We start from the raw sequence: 20,420 nt of genomic DNA on the forward strand, positions 1-20,420 counted from the left end.
GAATACAAACAGAAATGGTTGAAGTTTCAGTCAGAGCAGCATTGACGGTGAGACTGAAACAGTGAGCAGGTTTATTCAGAGAAGTCAACATCTACATGAATGTTTAATCACTTTATCTGCAATAAACCAGACATCAGATACAAATAATGAGTAAAGACCAGCTGACACACAACAAATAGAACACTGGTCTATTTTCACTGTGGTAAGACAGTGTCCTTCACTGTCTGAGCTTCACTCTAACTCTGATTTCCATTGATAACTCCTGAACCAAGTCTGAAGCAGCTGCCGTCTGTTTTTCACAGCTGGATGGAGAAAGTAGTTCACTGTCTGTGGAGTCATTTTAGGAGGACGACCACTGCAGCCATGATTAGTGGGACTATGACTCCTTCTAGACCTCCTGATTACTGCTGACACTGTGGTTCACTCATGTTTAGTTGATCTTCATCGATCTTTTTCCATCTTTTAAAGTCTCACAATCAGATTTTTCAGTTCCTCTGTTCAGTTCTTTTCCATGTGGAGCCATGATGAAGACATAGATCCAGCTCATAGGTCCAGAACTGAGAAAGTTCTGCTGTTCTCAGCTCATTTTAGAACCATGTTCATCAGTTAGTCTGACTGGACTCAGTTTAGTTTCAGTGATCTCAGCTACATTCAGGTTTGTTGCATTGAGTTTCTACTTTGGGGCCTGAATTAGTTTTGGATTGTTGATTAGGAGAATTATTCTACTGTTGACTTTAGTAATAACTATTAGTTACTGAGAGGTGATGCAGTTTGGAATCATTTGATGTTAAAGTGAAATTGTCCAGTGATGTATTCAGTTGTGTTCTGTTGGTGGTTTGGTGACGTCTGTATGAAGCTGCTGTGTGAAACTGCCTCTTTCTCAACTGTGGCTTGTTGTGGTTTATGGTTTCCAATGAACTCCACCAACTTTCTGAACAAGAGAACAACAAAATGAAGCTCTGCAGTGTCTATCATCAGGGTTATTTTTCAGAAACCGACCCCCAAATGTGAATAAAGTGCACTTCCCCTTCCCTAATAACTAGAATCATGTGTTGTTCTTGGTCCCTGCAGGTGTTTTTAAGCTTCAGATTTCACTGCAGACCAACAGGAGCTGTTGTGTCCCTGAATGCACCTGATCAAACACGAGTGTCACAAGTTCCTGTTTGCGTTCATGATGTTTCTGAGGAAATGTTACCTGAAGGTGTGTCCACAAAGACACAGAGATGAAGTGAGAAAATGGTTTCATAAACAACACATGAAATGAGGAAACAGCAGATGAGATAAAATGAGATCAAATATCTGTTATTAAAATACAGATAAATGAGCTTTAAGAACTTTATGAAGCAATAAAAGGATTTAAAAGCAGCTGTAAAAGCGACAGGTAACCAGCGCAGAGACTTGAAGTAGGTTAATGTGTTTCTAAGTAGATAAACACAAATGTCCTGAATGAAACCAATCTGCTTCCTCTGAATTCAGATCAGAACAATATGGTCATTAGTTCCATCCATCCTGTGCAAACAGCAGCAGAAGTTGTGGACGTTAGAACAGATTCTAAAGAACTAAAGTCAGACGATAAAATAAGTTGAGCTCAGTGAACACAGTCGCTGGGATCAAACCTGATGAGGCTCAATGAGGCTGCAGGTCATGATGAGTCAGCAGGAGCCAAAGCAGAACACTGCAGGAACCAAACCAGAACCCTGCAGGAACCAAACCAGAACACTGCAGGAACCAAACCAGAACACTGCAGGAACCAAACCAGAACACCGCAGGAACCAAACTAGGGCACTGCTGGAACCAAGTCATTTTACACTCAAACACTGTAAATAGTTTGTAAATAAACTATTTTGTGCTGATTTATAGTTTTGGTCTTTTTATGGTGAACATGGAATTGAAATCATTTTTATTCCCATCCAAAATGATTTAAATTCCATATTTATTCCTGATATTTTCCTATTGACAGTCATTGAAGTGAGCAGGGGAAGTGTGTAAAATGACAATCAGCTGTTGGAGGTGAATTTTTTCCAGTGTGACTCAGTAAAATAAAGCAGTTGTGGTATTTTATTGGACTCTGAGCCTCAGACAGTTTATCAGACACACAGTAAAACGACGATTGAGTTTGTGAGGAAATGATGCAGCAGAAAGCGAAAGTGCTGCGCAGTAAATGACGGAGGGATGATGAGTGATGAAGGAGTGAGGAAGCAGTAGAAGGTGTGGTTCCTGCTGCTTCTAAACGCTGTGTGCTCTGATGCTGCTGCTGAATCCTCGGAGGACTCGGACCAACATGAAGCTCCTTCAGCTCGTCTGGATCTTCCTGCTCACTCTGTGCGGACAAAGCGGTAAGAAAAGCGACTGTAATGATGAGAGTCTAGTTGTTGTGTTGCTTTAGTGTCTGCTTAGCTTCTGTCAGCGCTGAGCTGCGTCTGAAAAAGCAACGATCCGCACATTGAGCTTCATCTGAATGATGTGGAAGCGAGTTGTTTAGGTGGAACCTTCATTGTGTCTGAGACTCACTGTCATATTAGTGAAAGCTTTATTCTAGGAGGCACATTTCACTGCTTTGTTGAGGTAAAAATCCTCCATCTAGACTGGTTCAATCCTCCTAGAGAGGCTCCTTAAAGACACAGCTCTGTCTGGAACAGTGGAAAGGAGGAGATAGAGTCAGAGTTTGTTTGTTTTTCATCTTTTCTGGGATGGAATCATTGATAAACGTGTGTGTTTGGAGTTCGGTAAAGTTGGAAAGATATCCAGAGATTCGGACTTCCGGCGTCAATAAGTCATTAGATATACGTTGTCAAAACATCAACGATGCCTCTTTCCCATCGTTGTCAGGTAGACAATGTGCTACGAGCCCAGTTTGATCAGAAGTAGCTGCAGAAATAACACTGGTGTCTATGAGTGAACAGGAAGTGTCTGCAAAGTGTAAAACCTGCAACAGAAGAGACACAAATATTCAATAAGTTCACTCTGATCCTCTGTAGTGTCTCCAGAATCACTGCAGCCTTCAGCTGGCTCCTGCTGCTCACACTACAACTCTGGCTTTGACATTACATTACTTTTTATAATTGTAAGAATTTTTTATTAGTAATAAAATTGTTGTTTCATATCTCATATTTTTTCTTGTAACAGATAAAAGTTGTCATCTGTTGTTTCGGTGGATTGTGGAACATTAATAATGTACAGATGTTGATAGAATTTCACTGCATCAGAACTCATCACAACGTTTCAAATGATCCCCACTGGATTTAGTGACTGAATTAGAGTTTATTTGGGTTGTTTGTTGCCATGTGAAGTTGTGTACAATATTTAGTGTGTGAAGTTGAAGGATTAATGAGTAAACTAGCTTTGATGGCACTTTTCTTGCTGTATGTGTTTCTATATTTTCTATAATACACAGTAAAAATGGCATGGGTCCATAGTGAACCTGTTTGTTCAAATCCATGATAGTGAATAGTAATGGAACCTGGAATCGTTACCAAAGAGAGGATCAGATAACACCAATATACCAAACTAAACTGTTTAGACTCTCACCTCAACGACTGACGACAGGGAAGAAAGACAATAAGACGCCTTCTTACAAGGTTTCAGCGTTAATTGATTCATTTAAACCATAATGTTACTGAACTTGTGTTTGTCACCAAAACTATTTTTGGTTCTTTCATGTATTTATTGTAGGTCTGGAAATAGAACAGAATCTGCTGTTCAAAAATGTACATACAGCAGTTGTAATGTTTGGTTAAATGTCCTTTGGCCATTTTCTCCTCAGTTAGCTGCTTCTGGTCGCCGTCTACAAGCTAATTCTAGCCTGATTGAAGCGTTTCAGACCATTTTGATGTGTTTGGGTTCATTGTCTTGTTGAAACATCCAACTGTGTCCAAGATCAACCTTCTGATGATGGTTTCAGGTTTTCCTGAACAATGTGGAGATAATCCTCCTTCTTCATTGTTCCATTTACCTTGTGAAAAGCTCCAGTTCCACAGAGCATGATACTGCCACCACTATGCTTGACAGCAGGTTGAATGTTGTTGGGGTTAAAGGCCTCACTTTCTCTCCTCCAAACATATTTGTGATCATTGTGACCAAACAGCTCAGTTTTAGTTTCATCTGACCACAGAAGTTGTTCAGTGAAGTTTTAATGATTCAGAGGCTCCACCTGGTGGAAGTACCAGGTACTACAACTGATCTACATTATCAGACATGCAGGACCTTCCTGATCAGTTAATATATAATAACTTGTAAAGTCCTCCCAGAAAACACTGCAGTATAATATAATGCATCCTGGTTCCATCTGTGCAGGTGCTGCTCAGACATAGTTGAGTTAAATCTGAAATGTGTTTCCTGAGTGACTCTGACTGAGCTGGTTAGTTCAGTAAAACTACATGTTTCAAGTAGAGTTTAGTTAAAGTGACTGAGGAACAGAAGCCGAGGAAGTAAAAACTTCAAATCCTTAGTTCCAGTGTTGGGTTTAAAGAGTTAACAATGTTAGAAAGAAACTCTTCATGCAAGTCCAGACACATTGATCCTTTAATTGTTGTTTTGGAACAAGTTTGTATTTGTGTGACTGTAGCAGTTTCCTCCTCTGACGCCCACATGATTATTTTATTTTCCTGGAAAGTAGCAGCACCAGTTTGTGTGGTTCTGTTAGCGAGGAGACGCAGATGGTCTGATAAACAGTAAAACCTGTGAGATCTACAGGCATCTAAAACAATCACTGCTTTTGTCTTCTTCCCTGGTTGGAGGTGAACGTTCCACCTGCTGAGAACATGCATGTCTGCAGCAGTCCAGCTGTTTCTAATGTAGGATGGAGAAGTGTTTCTGGAACAGCAGCAACAGCTGAATGAAGACATTTTACAGGAAGTCCTCAATATGTAGAGAGAGAAATGTCTGTTTAGTGCAGCTCTTCATGTGAAAACATCTCTGGAAGACAAGAATCAGAGCTGCAGCTAATGATTCTATCCACTGTTGGAAAAGAGGAAGTTCAATCAATCAGTTCAAGTCTATTTGACACATTTCTGTTGATCTATAGGATAAACTGGAGACAGACACCTTTAGAACAATGTTTGTTCTCTTTTAACAAATATATATTTAAATATCAGTATAATATGTACACAACAAGCATGCTGATGTGAACAAATGTGGAATAGAATTAAATCATACCAGACTATATTTTTCTTATAAAACTTAATGTGAAATTCTAAAAGAGGCATCTGCCTCCCTGACCAATGGTAAGATACCCCTGGGGGTAATTTAACCTCACAAATCATTTTAGTCTAAACCGCCTTATTTTTTTTATGCATCAGATTAACTATATTCTCATATTTAATGTTGCTGTGACTTTAACTGCAACATAAATGTTAACATGCACAGAAATTATTTTTAATTTTCCTTTATAAAGTTTGATTATTGCCATTTAATCTAAAATTGAGAGGCCTGTTGGTCAAAAGTTCCAACTTTACTTCATTTTCATTGACATTTATATTCCTGACCTCAAAGTCAAAATGATAAATAAAACAAAAATAAAAACAAATAGAATTCAGATCTACCCTCGGTGGGTCACATGATCTAGGCGTCCCTCACTGCCCTGACGTGTCCAGATGTTCCCTGTAGCTCAGCGCCGCTAGTCTAGAAAACCTTAGAATCGAGGGAGGACATCAACAACTGATGGTCCTGATGGAGAGGAGGTTCTGCAGCGGGATTCGTTTATGTACGGTGTATTTTTGCAAGATGACTGATGAAGTGAGCATCCTGTGTGTGTGTGTGTCTGACTCTAACACACACCTGTCATCAGTTCTAGCCGCTAGTTAACCCCACAGCTGCTGAGAGGATAAAGTCTGCCAGGCTTCTTTTTGTTTCTGTATGTTTCTGTTGTCATGGGCAAAGTGCATCAGAGAGATGTATTATTTTACTGTCAGTGAGTTGCAGTGTGTTTCCTGTTTCTAGAGGCAATGAGACAGAGGTTATTTATTTCACTAAAACTAGGTACATGTATTTTCACATAATTTTGGACTATTGCAGTATAAAGACAACAATAACAATTAGAAGAATTTGAATTGTGATTTTCTCAACCTCTCATTTAAAGATATCAGTACTTGTTTATAACTTTTGTTTATATAGACAAATTAAATATAATATGCATAATTATAAAATATATAACTTTTATAACTTTGTTGTCTTGCGCAAAATGCATAGTCAAACTGAATAAAAGCACAAATACATTTAAATACATGATTTTTATATCATTTAATTATTATTATTATTTTTTACTTCATTCTTAGCACTAATAATAATAATAATAATAATAAAGGGCAGATTATGAATCAGTACAGTATATGTCTGGAAAAGATATGAAATTTAAAAGCAAGGACTCCAGGAAGAGCAGCCACAGTTAAACAGTCCAGTGTCTAATGGTGATCTAAATTCAACTTTAAAATAATGTCACAAATACATTACAGCACTGTGAAATGTTGCTTATGACCACATCAGGGTTAGAACCACTGACCTTCTGATCAGTAGTCCTCAGACTGAACCATTGCACCACTGAGAGTATCTCCACTTTCAGATCAATACAGCCCACCTCCAGCAATGTCATCATCATCATCATCATCATCATCATCATCGTCGTCGTCGTCATCATCATCCTCACCAACCCCCTCAACAGAAGCTGTTCAATGAACCCATCAGGTCAAACATAGACTGTCCCCTAACAAAGATATTAAGGGTGGACAATGATGGGATGTTGTGATTCCATGTTACATTCTTTATGAATATGGGTTGCTAGAATTCAGCCAGTTTATTGTCAGGTGTGTTTCTGTACGGCGTTTCAAATTCGTGCTCCATGTGCCTCCTTTTAAGTTTGAGCACCTGCCCCTCTGAGGGTCTCTGACAGCCCTGGCATCCAGAGACTCCAGAAGTCCTCTGAGCTGCTGTTTGGTTCACAAATGACAATCAGAGTTTTCCCCTTGACAACATGCAGAGAGGCAACCCTCTGGTTCTCCAGGGAGAACTCCACCAAAACAGCTTTACCCTGGAGGCCTGTGAATCTCCCTACACCCACCTGATGCCTCTAACCCTGGACAACTCCACGAAGAGAGAGAGAATCTTTGGTGTTCATGAAAGTGAGTTCAACTAGATCTAGTGGGAACTGCTCCACCTCCCACACCAGCTCAGGATCCTTTCTTTCAGTGAGGTGATGTTCCACATCCTGACTACTAATCTGCAATAACAGGAGGCAGCATGCTGAGATGCTCACTGCTGTCCATGGTCCACATCATGTTGTTCTTTCAGACTACCCCTACTGTGTCTGATCTTCCTCCATCTGGAAGACTGCCTGGTCTATTCATCCAACCAAAGAAAAACCACTCAAGTGGACAATCTACTTCCCATTGACGCAGCATTCAGTCAAGTCCATGGGCTGTTGGTCATCATAAGAATAGAACCTTGTTATCCTCTCCAACCCTCAAGACCTTAATTCTGCCCATTCTTTTTATTTCTGAATGGGGCTTTTTGGGCATCCATGGGCTCCGTCGACATAACACTCATTTACATTTGATATACAATCAAGCTTCAAATTGATAGTTTGGTCCTTACTAATGATTCCACAAAACACAGAAGCTTATTGTGTACCATCAGGATATTACATCATCTGACCTCAGAACCACTTCCTTAGATTTTCTCCCACCAATAAAATGATTTCAATACTATTTAAATAATATCACAGTTATTTGTATCAAAGAAAGTACCTAGAATATAAACTGACTGGACTTCTAACTTCAACAGAGAACATCTTACCCAAGTTTATTCTACTGTAGTTACCAATCCATGTGTAAATCTGGTTTCCTCAAAGGTAAACAGTTTATGTATTTAGATGACAAAATTTTAAAAATCAGAGTCATGTAATCCAGTCTAATAAAAACAGATGTAAACTTTATAAAACTCTGAAACTCATACTGGTGTTAGCTTAATGCTAAATATGCTATTAATTTGTCTGAACAAACATGAAACAGAACCAGAAATAAAGCCAGAGTTCAGTCTGCTCACTGAGCTGATCATAAACTGCTGTTTCAGACCTCATGTAAACTGTGTTTCCTGACTTTCTTTGTGTCCTCATCACTGATTAATCCACGTTTTTGTCTTTCAGGTGTCACAGCGATAACGGTGAAGGAAAACGATGACGTCATTCTGGACTGTTCCTTCGGCTCTACAAACATTGAGAAAAAGGCCTTTGCCTGGAAGAAAGATGTGGATCAAAGCAATGAGGAGGTTTTCTGGTATTCTGGTGGAGACACAGATCCAGGTCCAGAGTTTAAAGGTCGGGTCTCTCATTTTCCAGACCAACTCAGGTTCGGTAACGCCTCCATAAAGATCACAAAAGCAAAGACGTCAGACAGTGGAACCTACACGTGTTATCATGCATCTGTTCAGAAGGAAATTAAATCGACCATCAGTCTGACTGTTGGTGAGTTCTTCCATGAGACGCTGATAAAACTGTGACTTTGGCTCATTTTTGTAATTCTTGATTGTAGAAAATATGTTTAATAAAAACATCTGAGTTTCTTTCCTCCAGTTTTACCTGTCTGACAAGTTGATAATGTCTCACAAACAGCTCTAACATGTGTTTTCTTTTCTCCTTTAGATCCTATCTTAACCTCTTAGGGCTTATCACAGTTAGACACATCTCTGCACCTTTGTACTGACAGATTTGACCTTGTTCATAATTTCAGGACCATAAAAACATGATATTTGTTCGTTGCAACACTGTGATGTAAATTTTGTGAGGTTTCCTTTAGTTTGTGAGTCTTACCTGTAGCCCTAACACAGATAGCTAGTTGGAGGGATTAATGGAGAAATATTGAAGCGTTGTTGCTTTTCACCTTCTAATTTGTATTTTAAATGCAGTAAATCAATCATAATGAGGGCTATCAGGCTAAAATTTACAGGATTTCATCGACATTTTGTCTACAACATCTCTGCCTATTTTCATGTTAATGGAGAGAAGTAGCTCTGAGATAATTCAGAAAGTGCAGTGCAAAGCATCTCCATTAGATCACTACAGAGCTCCTGAAAAAGCTCTGCAAAGTTACCACATAATGTTGATAAATCCTATTTATTAAACTTAAAAATGTCACGAAACGTTAAACTTAGTTGTATAAACAGGATCTTTAAAATTCACATAAAGATTGACACCTTCACTATCATTAAATCTGCTGTTTTTTGATGGATAAAAGCAGTTTTCCTGCTATATTTGTGTCCCACAATGACACACAGTCAAACTGCATTAACTTCCATATATGGTCCGGCAGGTAATTTTACCGGCTACAAACTCAGAGTGTTTCAGTGATCTGACTTCCTATTGGATGACAGCAGCTGTCAATAACACACACGTGCGGCCCACGTCAAGATCCTCTTCTCTGATTGGCTGATTGAGTTAAATGTCTGCTATATTGCGCAGGTTACATCGGAGAAAGATGCTGATTGGTCCGTTTAGTTCGGAGGCGTTTCCCAATTTCAGCGATATGGAACATGATTGGTCAAAGCTTTTGTCTAAACTTCTAAATTGGTTGAAACGTCGCAGTTGATAAAGTTTGCGTCACTTCGATAAAGTTAAACCAAGGGAAATAATTCACTTTTTTCGGGATATTTTTAGTTTCGCTCGAAATTGAACGAGCTGAATTTAATCGGTGGAGTTTTTTCCTTTAAAACGAGCCGCCATTTGTTTATAAAAGTCACTTTTGGACCAATAAAAGTGTTTTACCGGTGATGCGACAGGTTAGCAGGTAAGTTGCTAACGGTTTACTGCCGTAAAGTACGACGTTAGTATTTTTCTGTCGTAAAGCTTTTATCGAACAACTTAAATCCGTTTAAAAAACGAACTTCTGAGCTTTCAAACGCGATATAACGTTTATATTGGCGTCTATGGGCAACATAATAATCTGTGGTATATTTATTTTTCTGTGTTTTCCGTATAAATGCCGGGTCGCATGCAACCTCCGAGTTTTAAAAGGTTACTGCTGAGAACATGCATGTCTGCAGCAGTCCAGCTGTTTCTAATGTAGGATGGAGAAGTGTTTCTGGAACAGCAGCAACAGCTGAATGAAGACATTTTACAGGAAGTCCTCAATATGTAGAGAGAGAAATGTCTGTTTAGTGCAGCTCTTCATGTGAAAACATCTCTGGAAGACAAGAATCAGAGCTGCAGCTAATGATTCTATCCACTGTTGGAAAAGAGGAAGTTCAATCAATCAGTTCAAGTCTATTTGACACATTTCTGTTGATCTATAGGATAAACTGGAGACAGACACCTTTAGAACAATGTTTGTTCTCTTTTAACAAATATATATTTAAATATCAGTATAATATGTACACAACAAGCATGCTGATGTGAACAAATGTGGAATAGAATTAAATCATACTAGACTATAGTTTTCTTATAAAACTTAATGTGAAATTCTAAAAGAGGCATCTGCCTCCCTGACCAATGGTAAGATACCCCTGGGGGTAATTTAACCTCACAAATCATTTTAGTCTAAACCGCCTTATTTTTTTTATGCATCAGATTAACTATATTCTCATATTTAATGTTGCTGTGACTTTAACTGCAACATAAATGTTAACATGCACAGAAATTATTTTTAATTTTCCTTTATAAAGTTTGATTATTGCCATTTAATCTAAAATTGAGAGGCCTGTTGGTCAAAAGTTCCAACTTTACTTCATTTTCATTGACATTTATATTCCTGACCTCAAAGTCAAAATGATAAATAAAACAAAAATAAAAACAAATAGAATTCAGATCTACCCTCGGTGGGTCACATGATCTAGGCGTCCCTCACTGCCCTGACGTGTCCAGATGTTCCCTGTAGCTCAGCGCCGCTAGTCTAGAAAACCTTAGAATCGAGGGAGGACATCAACAACTGATGGTCCTGATGGAGAGGAGGTTCTGCAGCGGGATTCGTTTATGTACGGTGTATTTTTGCAAGATGACTGATGAAGTGAGCATCCTGTGTGTGTGTGTGTCTGACTCTAACACACACCTGTCATCAGTTCTAGCCGCTAGTTAACCCCACAGCTGCTGAGAGGATAAAGTCTGCCAGGCTTCTTTTTGTTTCTGTATGTTTCTGTTGTCATGGGCAAAGTGCATCAGAGAGATGTATTATTTTACTGTCAGTGAGTTGCAGTGTGTTTCCTGTTTCTAGAGGCAATGAGACAGAGGTTATTTATTTCACTAAAACTAGGTACATGTATTTTCACATAATTTTGGACTATTGCAGTATAAAGACAACAATAACAATTAGAAGAATTTGAATTGTGATTTTCTCAACCTCTCATTTAAAGATATCAGTACTTGTTTATAACTTTTGTTTATATAGACAAATTAAATATAATATGCATAATTATAAAATATATAACTTTTATAACTTTGTTGTCTTGCGCAAAATGCATAGTCAAACTGAATAAAAGCACAAATACATTTAAATACATGATTTTTATATCATTTAATTATTATTATTATTTTTTAGTTCATTCTTAGCACTAATAATAATAATAATAATAAAGGGCAGATTATGAATCAGTACAGTATGTCTGGAAAAGATATGAAATTTAAAAGCAAGGACTCCAGGAAGAGCAGCCACAGTTAAACAGTCCAGTGTCTAATGGTGATCTAAATTCAACTTTAAAATAATGTCACAAATACATTACAGCACTGTGAAATGTTGCTTATGACCACATCAGGGTTAGAACCACTGACTGTCTGATCAGTAGTCCTGAGACTGAACCATTGCACCACTGAGAGTGTCTCCACTTTCAGATCAATACAGCCCACCTCCAGCAATGTCATCATCGTCGTCGTCGTCGTCGTCGTCGTCGTCGTCGTCATCATCATCGTCGTCATCATCATCCTCACCAACCCCCTCAACAGAAGCTGTTCAATGAACCCATCAGGTCAAACATAGACTGTCCCCTAACAAAGATATTAAGGGTGGACAATGATGGGATGTTGTGATTCCATGTTACATTCTTTATGAATATGGGTTGCTAGAATTCAGCCAGTTTATTGTCAGGTATGTTTCTGTACGGTGTTTCAAATTTGTGCTCCATGTGCCCCCTTTTAACTTTGAGCACCCGGTCTCTGACAGCCCTGGCATCCAGAGACTCCAGAAGTCCTCTGAGCTGCTGTTTGGTTCACAAATAACAATCAGAGTTTTCCCCTTGACAACATGCAGAGAGGCAACCCTCTGGTTCTCCAGGGAGAACTCCAACAAAGCAGCTTTACCCTGGAGGCCCGTGAATCTCCCTACACCCACCTGATGCCTCTAACCCTGGACAACTCCACAAAGAGAGAGAGAATCTTTGGTGTTCATGGAAGTGAGTTCAACTAGATCTACTGGGAACCACTCCACCTCCCCCACCAGCTTTCAGTGAGGTGATGTTCCACGTCCTGACTACTAATCTGCAATAACAGGAGGCAGCATGCTGAGATGCTCACTGCTGTCCATGGTCCACATCATGTTGTTCTTTCAGACTACCCCTACTGTGTCTGATCTTCCTCCATCTGGAAGACTGCCTGGTCTATTCACTCAGCCAAAGCAAAACAACTCAAGTGGACAATCTACTTCCCATTGACGGAGCTTTCAGTCAAGTCCATGGGCTTTTGGTCATCATAAGAATAGAACCTTGTTATCCTCTCCAACCCTCAAGACCTTAATTCTGCCCATTCTTTTTATTTCTGAATGGGGCTTTTTGGGGATCCATGGGCCCCGTCAACATGACACTCATTTACATTTGATATACAATCAAGCTTCAAATTGATAGTTTGGTCCTTACTAATGATTCCACAAAACACAGAAACTTATTGTGTACCATCAGGATATTACATCATCTGACCTCAGAACCACTTCCTTAGATTTTCTCCCACCAATAAAATGATTTCAATACTATTTAAATAATATCACAGTTATTTGTATCAAAGAAAGTACCTAGAATATAAACTGACTGGACTTCTAACTTCAACAGAGAACATCTTACCCAAGTTTATTCTACTGTAGTTACCAATCCATGTGTAAATCTGGTTTCCTCAAAGGTAAACAGTTTATGTATTTAGATGACAAAATTTTAAAAATCAGAGTCATGTAATCCAGTCTAATAAAAACAGATATAAACTTCATAAAACTCTGAAACTCATCCTGATGTTAGCTTAATGCTAAACATGCTATTAATATGTCTGAACAAACATGAAACAGAACCAGAAATAAAGCCAGAGTTCAGTCTGCTCACTGAGCTGATCATAAACTGCTGTTTCAGACCTCATGTAAACTGTGTTTCCTGACTTTCTTTGTGTCCTCATCACTGATTAATCCACGTTTTTGTCTTTCAGGTGTCACAGCGATAACAGTGAAGGAAGACGATGACGTCATTCTGGACTGTTCCTTCGGCTCTACAAACATTGAGAAAAAGGCCTTTGCCTGGAAGAAAGATGTGGATCAAAGCAATGAGGAGGTTTTCTGGTATTCTGGTGGAGACACAGATCCAGGTCCAGAGTTTAAAGGTCGGGTCTCTCATTTTCCAGACCAACTCAGGTTCGGTAACGCCTCCATAAAGATCACAAAAGCAAAGACGTCAGACAGTGGAACCTACACGTGTTATCATGCATCTGTTCAGAAGGAAATTAAATCGACCATCAGTCTGACTGTTGGTGAGTTCTTCCATGAGACGCTGATAAAACTGTGACTTTGGCTCATTTTTGTAATTCTTGATTGTAGAAAATATGTTTAATAAAAACATCTGAGTTTCTTTCCTCCAGTTTTACCTGTCTGACAAGTTGATAATGTCTCACAAACAGCTCTAACATGTGTTTTCTTTTCTCCTTTAGATCCTATCTTAAAACCCAGACCAGAGATAAAAGGTGAGTCCTGGTTCTGATGTTTCCATTCACCTGGATGTGATGAGATTCATCACTGACAGTTAAACACATTCACATATCAGATCTCTCACATTTGGTCCAGTTTATATCATATTGAAGTTTGAAAATGTTTATTTTTTTAAATAAATGAACAGAAACTGTGTTTAAAGTGCATTAATCACATCTTATAGTTATTAAATTTTATTTAAATTACATCTGAAAAATTCAGTGCAGTTTATTAAACCCAGTGATTTAAATATTATACAGTCATGTAAAATTTCTTAATTTGATTAAAATTTGTATGTTTAGTTTTCGAAGTTAAAGTTTGTGATCAGTTTGGGGACTTGAGTTTGTCAAATTCTTTTATTTTTATTAATTACGTTGCAATTGCTGTAATTTCATGATGTGTTTTCCAGTTGGGCAGCATAATCAAATAAAAGGAAATATAAGTTTCTGATATTTTATTACACATTTTAAATAATGTCACATTAATGCATTTTTTCCCTCAGTAAACATTTCAGATGTAATGGACCATTACTTTTCTTATGGTTACTTTCTGTAGCACAGATTTTATCTATCTTTTGTCTCTTTTCACCTTGTATTTGTTCTATTTTACTGTCTCTGACTGTATTTAATCTTGTGTGATTTATATGAACTGGCTGCTCTAATACAGCAGTTTATCTTTGAAATGAATAAAATAATCAAACTGTTTATCTATTTTAGCAACAAAATTCAAGTGTCACACCTCCTTCACTGTATAAATGTCTTTATATGAATCAGAAATACTGTTTGAATTTGAAACTTTTACAGTCAGACTAAGGTGAACAAGAAACGTGTGTCAAGTGACTAATGTGATTGTCTCATGTAAACTGTTGATAATGTGTTTTCAGGTGCAGCTCCAAGGCCCATTGTAACTGTTGATAAAACAAAGGATGAGGTGCTGCTAACGTGAAGTTAGAGGAGCCTTTCCAAAACCTGAAGTTGAGTGGTGGGACAGCGATGGAAACGTCCTGGCTGTTGGTGACCCACAGATCACTGATGGAAAAGGAAACAAATATGACACCGTCCTCAATGTTACTGTGAACAAGGCCGGATTCTATCGCTGTGTGGCCACACAGAAGGAAATCTACCATCAGATTTATACTAAGACCTATGCTCCTGGTCCTGGTGAGTTTTTCTTAAATAATTTTTACTGATTCTGTGTTGTTGGTTTTCAGTAATTTTAGACTGTTCACAAGGAATGCAAGACAAACGTTGGTCCTGGCAGTCCAAAAGTTAACAAAGTCAGTTGTGTTGCAAGTGAAAATCTCTCAGATTGTGTCAAGTTTGTACTGAAAGTCCACTAGATGAATCTACAGAGAAAATAGGAGAATTAGAGGCTGTAGAAGTAAAACAACTGTCAGCAGTCAGTTCTGAGGTCAGAAACAGTTTGTCTGGTTCACAAAGTTTTAGCACCAAATAAGCAGAAGACTGACCTGAAAATAAACAAATTTATCTCTGAGACTCTTATTATTATTTAATAGTTAACATAATAACACAGACTTTACATTTAAGGAATCATATTTTTCAATTTAAATTGTAGTTTCTAAGCTTTTAATGTTGAAAATTATTGCAATAAACCAATTTTCTGGAATTAATTAGTTTGAACCAAATAAATGTTTTATACACAAATAGAATAACAGATTTATAAATATCTGTTGCAGCACACATTTATTGCTAATTACACTAAAACTTTGATTCCACAAGTATTAAAAGTGATTATATGGAGTTAGGATGTGAGAAGTGACCCAGAATGACCTGGATCTTATTGAGGATCTGTAATTTGATGAATAGTTTCTTTCTAAATCCACTAACTACTGAAAAATATGTTTTAAAATGACTGAACCTGCAGCATGGAGCTTCTGTCTCCTGACAGTGACAGTAATTCTACAAACACTGTTGGATATAAAAGAAAACATGAGAGAAAGAGTGGATGTTTTAAATGTGGTCACCGATGATCCTCAACAAATGTTCTCCTCTGGTTTAATTCCTGATGTCTGACTTGTGGTTTGTGTAAAATGTGACTCAGATCAGAGCTGCTCTGATGTTTTAAACAGACTGAAACTCTGGAGACACTAAAGGACATTCCAGTTAGGACCTAAAGATAATTTATTAAATATGTAGAAATACAAAAAAGTTTGAACCAAAATGTGTTGATTAATCTGTAAAAGTGATGTTAATTAAAGCAGAAGTGTTTCATATTTCATCTCCAGTTTTCCACATTTATTTTCTTAAATTTCTATTATTATCGGAGATCTGTGCATCATTTTCTGTGTGATACAAACTAAAATATTGGTGGATAGTTTAATCCAAGTATAACAGAGATGTGGACTTTTAAAACGGTTCTTTAAATATAACGAATAAAATGTGAACAAATCAGCAGCTTCCAGACAAACAAACATAAAACAACATAAATCAGGTTAAATAAAGATTAATAGTGAGCTACAGGATCATAAAACACAAACATACATGTCACAGGTTTCTGTTGACTTTATTGCTGCTCTTTTTAATTTAATCTGCTTTTTAAACATCTTTAGTTGTTTCTGTTTTTCATAAAGCTCCTTGTAAATAAAGTTGTCAGTGTTTAATATGTGATGATGATACAGACAGACTTGATTCTGAGAACAAACCAAGAAAACAACAACAGATTTTATTCTACTTTAGTGTTTATTAAATATTGTTGACGTGCCGGACAACAGATTTCACTTGATTTCATTTGAAGATGTTTTTTTGTAGCTCCAGAAACAAACCTGATCAGAGTAAATGTGTTCATGTTGTAACTTAAAATGTGTCCAAAGTGTCTTGAAATTGTCCAACATTATACAGTGTGACATTTGTTTGAAATTGTACAATATGACTTAAATTGTCCAAAATGTGTTGAAAATGACCTAAAATTTGTTCAAAATGTCTTGCAATTGTCTAATATTAAACAATGTTACGTAAATTTATTTTGAAATTGTACAATATGACTTAAAATTGTTGAAAATTTGCCCAAAATTACTTGAAAATTGTCAAAAATTTGTTGAAAATTACCTAAAATTTGTCCAAAATGTATAAAAATGTGTCCAAAATTGTGCAAAATGACTTAAAGTTTGTCCAACATGATCCAGTGTGACTTAAAACTTGTCTGAAATTGATCAGAGTAAATGAGTTGATGTTCTGATGAGATTTAGAAATATTGTTTCATGATCACTCACTAAACTTCCACTGAAATGTGGTTTAAAATGTATTAGCTGTAATTATAGTCATGATTTTTAAATTCAGCTCTTTTCTTGTGTTTTTCTTCCTTCTTCCATTTGTAATCCACATAAAGAAGCAGTGAAGGAGTGAACAGAAAACATCCCAGAATCACAGCAAATGTCTGATCCTGACATGTTCCTTAGAAATTATTATTTATGTTTACAGGTGCAGTTCCAAAGCCATATGTCACTATACTTGGAGAAACAAAAAATGGGATGCTGCTTCAGTGTGAAGTTTTTGGTGCTTCCCCAAAACTTAAAGTGTCCTGGAGGAACAGTGCTGGAGACGATGTTCCTGCTAAAAAACCACAGAAGACACAAAAAGGAGGCAGCTACGACATTATTCTCCAAGCTACTGTGACAAAGACGGACTACTATCACTGTGTGACCACAGAGGGGAAGAAGGACGATGAGCTTCATTCTGAGATCTTTGTGCTGAGCCCTTGTGAGATTCTTCCTCTTTCTATTTTTTTTGTTCATGTTTTATTAGCCTCTTAGATGTTTACATGTATTCAGACTGAACCCAAACATCTGTATAAACTGAAAATATGTCATTGTCAAACTGAACCTTTACGCCATAAATCAGAGATAAAAGTAGGAAGGAGACGGTGTGGAGGAGAATCCTGAGAAGAGGCTAAAAAAAACAAAAACATGAAGAAATAAAATCATCACAATCTGTGACATTTTTGAGCCACAAGTGGAAAGAAAAATCACAAATTGTGTCTCTAAAATCTACTGAAGCTCACTGAAGATGTTATTTGCTGTAAATAGAAAAAGAAGAAGACAAAGAGCTGAATTAATATTAATCCTAAAGTGCAACTGCAGCGTTAAAGAAGCCGACATGAGGCACAAGAATCAGAAACAGATCTGATCTTTGACATATTTATCTGATCATGTTGGTTTGTTTCCTGGTGTGATTCTGTTTGGTTGGAGGCAGAAAGAATGCAGGACGTCCAGAAAGACGGCGTCCCTCATGAACTGTTGGTGTCCCTGAATGAACTGTTCTGCTGCCAACTGAGGAGAAAAAATGACTCGAATGTTGTTTAAAATTGTCTCAGATTACTTAAGTTACCTACAATGACTTACAGTTTGTCCAAAATAGTCAAAAATCACTTAAAATATGTCCAAAATGACTTGAAATCTGTCCAAAAATGATTATAAATTAGTCCAAACTCACTTTAAATTTGTCCAAAATTGTCCAAAATGACTTGAAATTTGTCCAAAATGATACAATATGACTTAAAATTTGTCAAAAATGAATTTAAATTGTTCCAAAATTACTTAAAATTTGTCCTAAATGACTTGTAATGTGTCCAAAATTGTGCAAAATTACTAAAATTTATAATTGTAGAACATGACTTGAAAATTGTCCAAAATTTGTCAGAAATGACTTAAAATTAATCCAAAATGACATGAATTTTGTCTGAAATTGTACAATATGACTCAAATTTAGTTGAAAATGACTTGAAATTTGTCGAACATTATCCAATGTGACTTTAAATTTGTCCAAAATGACTTGCTGAAAATGCAGTTATTACCAGTGTGTAGGACATGCTTGTTGTTATCTCCTAACATCTCCTTTTTGTGATTTCTTTCAGTTGAAAAGCCCAGAAGCTCCGTGAGTCGACTTGTTCCTGCAGCTGTTGTTGGAGTTCTTGGACTTGTTGCTACAGTTGTCCTCTGAGTTTCTCTACATTTGATTCATCGCTGCAGTAAGTCTGCTGGAGGTGAGTTTAGATGAAATATTCTGTCAGATGATCCGTAACGTTTCCATCTAAAACATGTTCATCTGTGAAACCTCAGAGATCAGGAGATTTTAAGGTGAAAATGTTTTCCTGCAGGTTCAACACCTAAAGGAAAACTCTGGCTCCACCTGCTGTTCTCTCAACGTCCTGATTTCATATATTTACTGGGTGTCTTGAGGTTGATTTTAATGTTTTTTAAAAAATCTCTACATTATTGAGCTTCTATTCAGGGTCCAGACTGAGTGTCAGTTTAAATTTAACGTGGTGCATTAATGGTTTGGTCTGTTTTGGGTTCTGTAGCTGCAGTTTTAACCAGAGAGGAAAAACAATCAGAGCCTGTTAAAGACAAAAACAAACACTTTGACTTTTAACTGTTTTCTATGCAGTTTTCTGTTAAAGCGTTCTCAATCAATACTGGAGAGATTCCATTCATTTTTGTCTCTATTAATCATTTACACCAAGATTTATGGCAAAAACACGACCCTGGTTTAACAATATTGGAATCATCCTTCAAGGATGTCAGAGATTTCTTGGATAAATTAAAATTACATCAGAATTAGAACCGGCCTCAGAGCTCTGAGAGGAAAATTAGTGTTTCATGAATATAATTGACAATAAAACACTGAAAAACTTCGATAAATAATAAAATGTTAATGCAGCAAGATGGTTTTCTGTTTAGAAAACGTTCTTAGAAGGTTCTGTTGATGTTTTCAGCATTAAGTTGTTTATTGGATTTTAGTTCTTTGAATGTTCTTAAACACTGGACAATGTTCTCTGAAGATGTTCTGTAAATGTTTGGTTCTAACGTTGTTTTCTTTGAGATTTTCCGTCTTTTGTTGTCGTATAATTTGTGGAACATTGTGGGAATGTTTCTGGTTTGTTCCCTCAAAAACATTCTCAGAACTTTGCAGGTAAAATTTTCCACTTTAGTTCATATTTTACATTCTAGGAACGTTTTCTAAAAATCACTGGAGGCCATGAGAACATCTTGAGAACGTTTTTAATGTTGATTTGTTCTTCCTTTGCTGTAACATCATCTGTTTATCTGACAACGTTCTCCAAACATCCTCTGAATGTTGCAGCTGGAACATTATCTGAGATCTTCAGGTCAAAACGTTTTGTGACAGGAGCATTAAAAACACATTGACTGACCTGAAACCTGCTGTTTGTTGCTGAAAATGTGAATATTTTCCAGCTAAAGTGAAAAATAATGTGACTTTTTCTCTCTGTTTTGCTGCATTGTTTGGGAGCAGCTTGTTGCTGGTTTTTCTTTCTTCAGGTTCTCATCCAGAGTCTGTCAGGATCAGTTACTGAACTCCATTTTCTGTTTCTGACTGGTACTGAAGCTGAAAGGACATTTATGCTGTTCACAGATAAAACATGTTATTTCAGACACTGCTTGATAAGTTCTCTCAAAACTTTGAATAAAACATGAAAACATCAAACTGTTGGGGCTGTTTTGGATGTTTTTTATGTTGAGACTTTGATTTAAAACCACTAAAA

The 20,420-nt window shown here is 37.1% G+C and overlaps 1 protein-coding gene across 4 annotated transcripts; it reads left to right on the forward strand.

Annotated features, from left to right (window-relative positions):
• The first annotated feature begins 2,054 nt into the window (after positions 1-2,054).
• On the forward strand, positions 2,055-20,365 carry LOC111575255 (CD276 antigen-like). 4 transcript variants are annotated; one of them, XM_055011048.1, is made up of 7 exons: positions 2,073-2,336; positions 13,370-13,687; positions 13,865-13,897; positions 14,785-15,061; positions 17,339-17,617; positions 18,771-18,899; positions 19,014-20,365. In XM_055011048.1, the coding sequence occupies exons 1-4, from the start codon at positions 2,246-2,248 to the stop codon at positions 14,844-14,846; spliced, it is 504 nt and encodes a 167-aa protein (XP_054867023.1). In that variant the 5' UTR covers positions 2,073-2,245; the 3' UTR covers positions 14,847-15,061; positions 17,339-17,617; positions 18,771-18,899; positions 19,014-20,365. The 4 variants fall into 4 exon arrangements, 1 of the variants encoding a protein (XP_054867023.1); XR_008601847.1 differs by lacking the exons at positions 13,370-13,687; positions 13,865-13,897 and adding an exon at positions 8,135-9,770 and having other exon boundaries at positions 2,055-2,336; XR_008601848.1 differs by lacking the exons at positions 2,073-2,336; positions 13,865-13,897 and having other exon boundaries at positions 13,551-13,687.
• The last annotated feature ends 55 nt before the right edge of the window (positions 20,366-20,420 follow it).

This window comes from Amphiprion ocellaris, chromosome 5, assembly GCF_022539595.1.
Source record: "Amphiprion ocellaris isolate individual 3 ecotype Okinawa chromosome 5, ASM2253959v1, whole genome shotgun sequence".
Lineage (NCBI taxonomy): Eukaryota > Metazoa > Chordata > Actinopteri > Pomacentridae > Amphiprion > Amphiprion ocellaris.